Below are 10,203 nucleotides of genomic sequence, written 5' to 3' on the forward strand. Positions count from 1 at the left end.
GTAGTTTTGGAGTTCTCGCAGGAGAAGATGAGTGCATGTCCTTCTACTCTGCCATCTTACGCCACAAGTGGTCCCTTGGTATCTCTAATTTTCTTGAAGAGCTCTCTAGTCTTTCCCATTCTATTATTTTCCTCTGTTTCTTTGCATTGATCACTAAGGAAGGCTTTCTTATCTCTCCTTGCTATTCTTTGGAACTCTGCATTCAAATGGGTATATCTTTCCTTTTCTCCTTTGCCTTTAGCTTCTCTTCTTTTCTCAGCTGTTTGAACTGTGGTATTGGAGAGGACTCTTGAGAGTCTCTTGGACTGCAAGGAGATCCAACCACTCCATCCTAAAGGAAATCAGTTCTGAATATTGATTGAAAGGACTGATGCTGAAGCTGAAACTCCAATACTTTGGCCACCTGATGCGAAGAACTGACTTGTTGGAAAAGACTCTGATGCTGGGAAAGATTGAAGGCAGGAAGAGAAGGGGGAAACAGAGGATGAGATGGCTAGATGGCATCACTGACTCAATGGACATGAGTGTGAGTAAGCTTCGGGAGTTGGTGATGGACAGGGAGGCCTGGAATGCTGCATTCCATGGGGTTGCAAAGAGTCCAACACGACTGAGCGACTGAACTGACCTGATGAGAACTTTGAAGTAGTTTTACTGCCTCTTCACTATCTCTCTTACCTTATTTCCTGTTAATACTTTCCTCATTTGTTCTGCTTCTGTCACATTGGCTGCCTCACTCTTCCTCAAATACTCTAGGAATAAATCTACCTCTGAGACCTTTGCACTTGCAGTTCCTTTTTCCTGGACTCTTTGTCCCTAGATTCAAGGCACATGTCCTCTCTTCTTCCAAGTCTTCACTCAAAGGTCACTTCTCTAGGAGTTTATTTTCTGGCTACCCAGTTTAAAATTGCAGTCTCTCCCCATCACATCTCATCTCATATCCTGTCTATACTGTCTTTATTTTCTTAGTAGTTATCTCTTTTTAACATGCTATATATTGTACCTTTATCTGTTATTATTGTTTGTTTTCCCAAATAAACTATGAACTCCATAAAGATAGAGATTTTGGTCACTTTTGTTATTGCTCCATCCCCAGTTCTAATGACAGCACCTACCGCATAATAGCTGCTCAATAAATATTTGCTAGTAAGTGATATGTGCCCCCGTTACTTCCATTTGCAAATATGAGAGACTGGACTCACTCCCTGTCAGAAAGGTTTTTTTTCCTCTGCTGTTATGAGGTCTGGATAAGCTCTCTTTTCTTCTCATCCTCTGTATTCTATGTGAGAACCTTCCAAATAGTACACTTGTGTGTTCCTTTCTGCTCTTTCTCTGAAAGAACTATGTGGACTAAGGTAATGGTTTAAATTTTCTATGTTAGGTTTCAATACTTTAAATCTGTTAAAATGGTATTTCCTTTTCTATCAGCTTATAGTTGAATTCAGTGCAATAATACAAGCAGAAAGCACTTATACATTGTACACAGCATAATTCGTATTTGAAATAATTATGTTTACTTGCTCTCTTTCCTTTTCCTACTTTAGAGTTAGAGGTTTTAAGGAAAATTCATGGGGATAATAGCTCACTGATGCAATAAGGTGGAGTGACGCAGTAAAAATACTGAAATAATAGTGAAGTGTCTGTATTAGTTTCTAAGGCAGTATGAATATAAACATACCAAGGTGACTTATTCTTCACAACTTTCAATTTCCAATGATCTTCTTCCTGGTTGTCTCTTACCTGAAGGAATTATGCTGGTGAGTTGCTGAGCATTGTGCCTTTCTAAGGTTGGATGTCTTTGGAAAGATTTCTCCAAATGAAGTGTCCAATTGTTTTCTTCAAAGAGAATGTTGTGGTTTCTTCATTGTAGCTATTTCCCAGTCCAAATGTTACATCTGGATTTCCTGTCTGCTTAGATTACTGCTAGCCAGTTAATTATAGCCAATGCAACGGTGAAGCAGGTATTTTTAGCTCATCTTTGAAATGGGGCTTTGGGAGTCCTTTGGGGTTTGATTAAGGACTGCAGCATTCCTGGGGGCTTTCCCCAGCTGGAAGCCTATTCTGAGTATGGACCCACTGGGGAGCCAGGGCGGTTATGCAGTGGGTGTGCAGGGATGTGTGAGCATGCATCTGTGTGCCTGCAGTGCTGAGGATCAGTTCTTGGGTCTCAGGACACTCAGAGGTATAAAAAGAGACAGCAGAGTCTCTAACAACAAGTCTTTGTTGGATCTTTCACATCCCATTTTTGTCCTAACTGTGGCTCCTTATTAGACTTTGATCCCTAGGATCTGTCATTTTGTCTGTGCCCTTTGTAGGTCACTACGAACAGTTCTTTTTTAATCCCCAAAATGAATATCCAGATAAATTCAATGAGTGCTCTGTCTGGTAGCACATACACTGATATCGGAAAATCTAGAGAAGATGAGCGTGGCCCCTGCACAAAATAAAGTCAACAAGGTACTCAGATTTTAAGTTTCAAAGTATAAACTTATATTATCTACTTGAAGTAACTGAATGCATAATCCTTTCCATTGCCCTTAAAAGTCAGTCAAAATGATCATACATAAGAAAAGAATATACTTTTTAAAAATTTGTTTTTTAACTGAAAGATAATTGCTTTACAGAATTTTGTTGTTTCCTGTCAAACCTCAACATGAATCAGCCACAGGAATACATATGTCCCCTCCCTCGTGAACCTCTCTCCCACTTCCCTCCACATCCCATCCCTCTAGGTTGTTACTGAGCCCCTGTTTGAGTTTCCTGAGCCATACAGCACATTCCCATTGGCTATCTATTTTACATATGGTATTGTAAGTTTCTACTTTTCATAGTTGTTTTATATTCATAAACAAGACAGTTGAAAGTTGAAGTTTATGAATATGTAATCACTATGAAAAGATGGTCAAGAATCTTGGGAAGGATGTATAATGTCAGCTTTGTTGTTGTTTAGTTGCTAAGTCCTGTCTGACTCTTTGTGACCCCCATGGATGTTGCCCCAGGCTCCTCTTTCCATGGGATTTCCCAGGCAAGAATACTGGAGTTGGTTGCTGTTTCCTTCTGCAAGGAATCTTCCCTACCCAGAGATCAAACCCGCATCTCCTGCTTGGCAGGCAGATTCTTCACCACTGAGCCACCTGGAAAGTGCCATAGTGTCAACTTATGACAGTGCTTCGGTTTCTTGTGTCCTTATTTCAGAGTAGGTTTTCTCCTCACCTTTCCTTCCCATCCTCCGTACTCCCACTGTTATCAGAAGAACAGAGAGCCTGCGTCCTATATAAAAATCCACACTGAGATGAGATGAGGCAGGGTGCAGTTAAGAGTTTGGTTGTGGTAGTTTGTTTGCTTTTCTTGTAGGCAGCAGATTCTGGAAGCATCGATAGGCATTAGAGCCACCGGAAGGTATGTTTGTAGGTTCTGGAGCTGTCCACTGATAAGTTGCTGAGAGGCCTCATGGTGTGGAGAAGTGTGGAGAATTTGAACTTCAGATGACTGGAGTGCCCCTACTCATCAACTCAACTTGACAAGATATGCTTCAGAAATAGCAGATTGACTTCAGCAGCTGCTTCTCTCCAGGGTGGGCGGTGGAGCAGCAGCATCTCGAAAGGGACGTCTTCTTTCCTACTGTGTCTTAGTAGCTTCTGTTCCTCTTGTCGCTTTGTTCTGAGTACCTTCCTTTAAGCACCTCATTCTGCAGGGCTGCCTCCTGTCATCACCATGACTCTTGTCTCCCTGCTCTTCAAGGGTAGCTGAGATGAAATGAGTACTCAGATATTTTCCAAAAGGCAAAGGGAAAACGCTGCTAAATTTCCAAACCTGTGGATTTCCTCCCATGCTTTGATTTTGCTTTGGGGGGAATGCTCAGGGCTGATAGAATGCCATGTCATAAAATACCTCCTGATTTTTTGTCATCATATGAAAATATTTGAGAATTCTTTGTTAAATATCAGCAATGTCTGCTCTGGTTACTCACTGCTTCTGCTCAGCGGTGACCATCTGGCTTAGCATCTTAAGCTCCGGACTGTGACTCAGGAACTGGGTTTTAGTGTTTGAGAGTTCTCCCTCTGTTGCTGATGCCAGCTGAGCTGCCATCAAAATGTGAATAATCAACTGAACTACTCTAGAAGGTAAAGAACAGTAACAAATGTATTCTAGAGTGATACAAATCTGTGATAAATCATGGTAAAAGAAACACATTCTGGGTCCTTAGGAAGATAGATGTTATTAGTACTTTGGATTACTTTGTATCTCATTATTTTGACAGTCAATCCCTTGCCTGTATGTAGGTGTACATTTATGTGTGTAAAATAGTTCTGAAACCTTTTAGTATCAATACCCACTTGCCCCTCACAGAGACAAATCTTGTATTCAGAATATTCTGGTAACTTCAAACTCGTATTTGCCAATAATAGCAAATGCATTGTTTTATAAAAAAATTATAAAAGTTTCAGAACTTATGATTATCATGTATTAAAAATAGCTGCTATTATTCTGTTACAACTTGAGACAGAGAAGACAGATTTAAAGTTTTCGATAATCAATGCAGGCTAATTATAAGTCTCTGGTCTTGAGGATATAATCAACATAACATAAATAGCTTCCTCCCTAGGTTTTGGGCCTTCAGAAGCCCAGGAGTAACAGATTAAGAGGAATTTGATTTAACATTGATGAATTTTGTTTTCAAAGCAAGGTTTCTAGGCAAAAGTAGTTCTTAAAAATTAGAACATGATACTACTCATATATTTTTAAAAATCTTGGTGTTACCTATTCCAGAGACTAAGTTATAAATTACAGAAATATTTTTCCTGTCGCTGTTACTTACCCTGATAAAATAACTTTAGGTGAATTAAAAGAAAGTATCTTTACTAGAGATTTTTCAGTTTTTACTGTGTTTTGTAAAACTATCATGGTCACATAATTCTCCATTCTTCATGCCTGCTGATTCACAACTGAGAACACTCAAGAGGCCTTTCTTTAAAAGGGGCACTCCTATGTGTATGATCATAAATTTGTATCCTTAAGTTTTAAAAATGTCAATATGATATAAATTACTGGATTTGTTTCATTTTTAAAAATAGGCTTGCCCTATTTATTCTTCATGCAATGAAATTCTGTGGAGGGAGAGGGGCAGTGCAAGCGCCGAAGAAACATTATGATTTCAAGTTGAAATATTAAATCATATATATTTCTTGTTTCTCCAGAGACTGGATCCCCAATTACAGCATCTTGCATTGGATTAGGTAATTCTAAAACACCTCCTCCAGGGCAAGCAGGAAAAAGTGTTCCAGGATACAATGGTGAGAAATTACCTTGATTACTTGAAATATATAATGTTAATAAACTTGGTATTTTTCTGTATTTAGTGTGAATCATATTGATTGAAATGTAATGGGTGCTTAATAAGTATTTGATTGAGTGAATGCCTTGTATTAAAAATGTCTAACTTCTTGTGATAACTTTTGTTATTAGCCAATTTTATCAGACGTAATATTGTAGACTTCTAAGGGCATGTTGTAAATGACTGTCAAAATATAAGGCAAGTTAAGGACCTATGGGCTTTCCAGGTGGCACTAGTGGTAAAGAACCCCCTGCCAGTGCAGGAGACATAAGAGACACAGGTTCAATCCCTGGGTGGGGAAGATTCCCTGGAAGAGGGCATGGCAATCCACTCCAGTATTCTTGCCTAGAGAATCCCTTGAACAGAGGATCCTGGTGGGCTACAGTCCACTGGGTCGCAAAGAGTCAAACATGACTGAAGCAACTTAGCCTGCATGCAAGAACCTATGCGAGAGATTAATACTTATGGAATATATCCTAGGTGCTGAGTACTTTGCATACATTATTTCAATTAATGGTGAGTTTATTTAATTTAGTGATATTATTCCCATTTTAGCGATGAGTTAGCTGGTGCCCAGAGAGACTAAATAACTTTACTAAGGTAATTCAGCTGGTTAGGTCCTGAAGACAGTGTAGACCATTGTGTTTTAGTTTGTTTGTTTCTGTATTAAAAGCTGCAGTTTTTCCCATTATATATATTACCTTTTATTTTAGGGGTGATAATAAAGTTTTTGAAACTTGGTGGCTAGAAGATGCATATGAAGAGTAAGGATTCTAAAAAGAAAAAATAGTTTCATCCTTGTTGGCAGTATGTGACAATGAGATACACTATCTTTTCTATCTAACTTTTTTTAAGTCATCAGTAGTGTTTATAATAGTTCAATAATTTCCTTTGGATTTCACCTCTTAGTTGTATATCTTATAGAAAGTGACTTGTGTAAGTTATGCTTTATTGTACAAGTCAAACATTCAATTTCCATATTTCTAAACAGGAATAATAATTCTATATGCTTCATATGGTTGCTTTTTGTGATGGAACACAATGAAGCACTAACACAGTGCCTGCTGGTAGGAAAACTGAACTAAGTCTTAGCTAGTAGGGTCATTAATATTTCAGAGAAGCCAGAGGGACTGACTTGTTTTAGATGTACACATTCATTTTACAGACAAGAAAAATGAGATACAGAAGTTATGCTATTTGCATAAGGTCACACGTTTAGCTTAAACCCAGCATCTGGAAAGAGAATAATTCCTGCATACAGTTTGTATTTGCATGTAAATTACAAAGTTTAGAGATTTGTCTTTTACTTCTCTAATATAAAAATATTATATTTTCTTTCTAGGACAATGACTGGTTAAAGATTATTTGGTTTAGCCTAGCAGATGTATTTATAAAAAGACACAAGTTTTTTTTTTTTTTTTTTAAGTGTAGGAATAGATGCTTTGTGAAGTCAGTGACTTCTCCAGGCATGGAAGGGTGAACCCAACTTCAGTGAAATCCTCCCTTTGAACAGTTCTATCATCTCTACTCCTTTTATCAGAAAAAAATGCTTTTGTGTTGGGCCATTTTTAGGGGCTGATGACTGTGGGAGATGTTGACTACATTTCCCTTTCAGTGTTTCAGTACCATTTTTATATCCAGTTATAAGAAAGAGTTAAAGCTTTGATGCCTCATAGGATTTCAGTACAGACATTTCTCATTGTCTGAAAGTCATTGGCTTACAGACAGCACAGCTTAAACAAAAGAACTAAAGTATAACCAAGGAAATAAAGACTTTATGACTCATGATTTTTATGTTTTGTGGTTAGTCAAAGATTCAAAAGTATAATGTAACGTTTAATATTATAATGAAAAAAGCCATATCCTTTTGGGAAAGGAAAGAACACCATTTTGTGTAAAAAATATGCAATGTAATGTAATACTTAACCTCTTATTCATTTAATATGTTATGCAAGATTGTCACTGAGTTTTCTTTTCAAGTGATTATTGTACAACACTATGAGAAGGGAATTATTTCCAGTTTTTAGATAGAGAAATGGAGGGGTAATAGAATGAGAATATGTTCCAGGGCACACAGTAAATTGGCCACTGTGCTGAGATTTGGGGAAACAAAGATGAATTATCATGCATCATGGCCTCACCTTTAATGAGCTCACATCTAGTGAGAAACAGATACTGACACCGCTAATAACTGTCAGAATAGAATAGTGCTCTGGAAACACAGAGATGGGAGCGACTAACTTTTTCTGGAAGTAATGCTCTTCTTTTCTGATCGGTTTTTTGAGTAGAATAATTTGGATGGATGAAGCCACAAAAAGGATCTATTAAAGCTTAAAACATAATGATATATCCTTATTTCTAGTTTGTACTAGGTTACTGCTATGGGTACAAGCTTTGGTTTCCTAAACTCCTTCAGGGTTTTAACAGTATAGCACAGAACACATTGGGATAGTATTTAGGAAGGTTAAATTGACCTTTAAAGCTCATAAGTGGATATTAAGCCTTAAATCAGAAAAAAGAGCTTGCCAGGCTTTTAAATTTTTTATTTTTATTGTTCAAAATATGTTTTGGTTGTATTTTAAAACTTTGTATCCTTTAATTTTGAAAAGCTGTATATATTTTTAATATTTTTGAATGTTTGAATGGGTATAAACATAGATTTTAATATTACCAGCATGTTTAAAATACTGTGTCTTTATTTAAGGAAGGCTCTGAAGAAAATGAATTATCTAATTACAAATCAAAAACATGTACACTTTAAATTTTCTGTGAGACATTTTAGCTTATTTATATATGTTCATGATCTCACAGGAGTTAAAGGATGCCTTTTTTAAGCTAGAGTTGGGAGATTGAATATAGAAAATATGAAAACTTTCAAGCTCTAAGGTTATTTGTTTTTATTTGTCTATCTATATTTTACTTTGCAGTTATGATTTTGGATGACAACATGCAAAGACTGAAGGCTCGGTGTTTAGGAAACATTGTGGTAAAGTAAGCAAAGTTCACCATCTATTATTTAAAAGAGCAAGAAATGATATATGAAATTAAGAAAAAATAGAGTGGTTGCAATGGTATTACTAGTGAAGAGGTTGCAGAAGAAGCTTGTGTATTGTTTGAGAATACTCATTGCCTGGTCTTATAATTTAAACATGGAAGCCCCATAAAGTGGACTCAATTTAGATATGATTTTTAAAAGGATAAATCTTGCATCTTTTAAAAAATGTTTCTGATTTTGTGAGTAATGTACAGATGATAAAATTAATATGAATACCAAAAATATAAAGAAGTGTATAAAGTTTTTATACTGCAACCCTTCAGTAATCCAGTGTTAATTTTATAATATATATGACTTTTTTTTTGACAAGCATTTTAGATTGTTGAAATTAGTTTATTCTCATGTATTCCTGTTTTTACTTAACCCTATCTCACAGCACTTTAAATTTTAGCTACCTCTTAAAAATGTTTATCCCCTTTCTAGGCCTCTTAGTCTTTTTTGAATATTATGATTATAAATAATGCTGTATTGAATATCCTTTTTGTGTTGTCTTTTCTTTTCTGATAATTACAATGGTACTGAATAAATTTCTAAATGTGTAATTAGTGGCATGGGTCAAATAGTAGCATGACATGTAATTCCTGACTCTTCAGGTACCACAGTTCCTTGCTAACAGTTTTCATCATTGTTCATTTGACAGATAAAGTGTTAGAATTTATCATAAAAATATTCAAATTTACTTTGGTTGAATCAATACTTTGAAATTATTAAGCTTGGAGCAGCTGAAATGGAAGTTAAGTTAGAAACACCCAGTATGTGACATTTTAGTAACTGATATGGGTAACTTTAGTGTCTCTGATTAGCACAATGTTGGCATCTTTACTGACATGTGTTAAGTAGTAGAATTTGCCAGAATGAGCTGTTATAAGTAAAGAACATTGCATGTTTTTTTTAAGTTTTATTTTCTATTTATTTAAAAGAACTCTTATTACTTCGCATTCTCAGATTGGTATAAAATTTTTCTCAGGTTAATAAACATTTTAAGTTCTTTAAAGACTAAATGATAAGTAGTAATTTTTAAAAGCATATATTTTTTCTCAGGGAGAGATGTTGTAACTTTACAAAAATCTATAGAGGAGATGCACTGTATGTGACAGTTCTTCTCAGATTCCTATTGTAATCAGTAAACACGAAAACACGTTACCAGTATTTTAATTTAAATTTTAAGATGTGTTGGCAAATGGAAAAATTAATTCTGAATATGCCATTTGTATTCATCTTTTTCTGAATAGGAATCCATATTAACATAGAATTGAAATCTTTCAATTGATTGAAATTGAAAGGGGAAAAGTGTTGGGGACAAGGGGAGGGCTTGCTAAATAATAAATCTGAACAAAATTGTGGGTGAATGTCTAGCTCCCTTAGGGAAGTACACGGTTTGTGAGAATTTTTAAAAGCACTCCAGCAGCTTGCATTTTTATATCACCCCTAACTCTAAGTGAGTCATCTGTTTCATAAAGCAGAGCTTGCAAGGTCCCAGAGGCAGCATTTGATGCTGGTGCAGTTTTAATCCCTCATGCGTCCTGTCTCTCTAATTACTGGTGGCTTCAGCCCACACCATTCCAAAATAATAAAGCAGATAAACGATAATTTTTTTCTCATACCCATTAGTGTTACTTCAAGTACTTGAAAATGACACAACTATTGTCTTAAAACATTCTGTGCTTTAGTTGTCTCCAATTCAGAATGATTTTTTCCCCCTCTCTGTTTATAAACAGGGAATTTTATTGTACAGATTACGGATTCTGAGATTTCATTATAAATTATTGGATGATACAGAATATTATGACATTCAGTGGAGTTGGATTCTTCCCTT

General features: G+C 36.0%; 1 protein-coding gene across 9 annotated transcripts in view; it reads left to right on the plus strand.

The window, feature by feature from the left end:
• ACSS3 (acyl-CoA synthetase short chain family member 3) overlaps positions 1–10,203 on the plus strand; it is a 249,175-nt gene that overhangs the window by 130,931 nt on the left and 108,041 nt on the right. For all 9 annotated transcript variants that reach the window (XR_014083314.1, XR_014083316.1, XR_014083315.1 and 6 more), the window contains 2 exons: positions 5,196–5,291; positions 8,260–8,323. Coding sequence is in view for 6 of the 9 variants with exons in the window: in XM_081594857.1 (XP_081450983.1) it covers positions 5,196–5,291; positions 8,260–8,323 (160 nt within the window). In the remaining 3 variants the exon portion in view is untranslated. The remainder of the gene's footprint in view (positions 1–5,195; positions 5,292–8,259; positions 8,324–10,203) is intronic.

Source organism: Giraffa tippelskirchi, chromosome 4 (genome assembly GCF_054371585.1).
Source record: "Giraffa tippelskirchi isolate mGirTip1 chromosome 4, T2T-mGirTip1v1.2.pri, whole genome shotgun sequence".
NCBI classification, from domain to species: domain Eukaryota; kingdom Metazoa; phylum Chordata; class Mammalia; order Artiodactyla; family Giraffidae; genus Giraffa; species Giraffa tippelskirchi.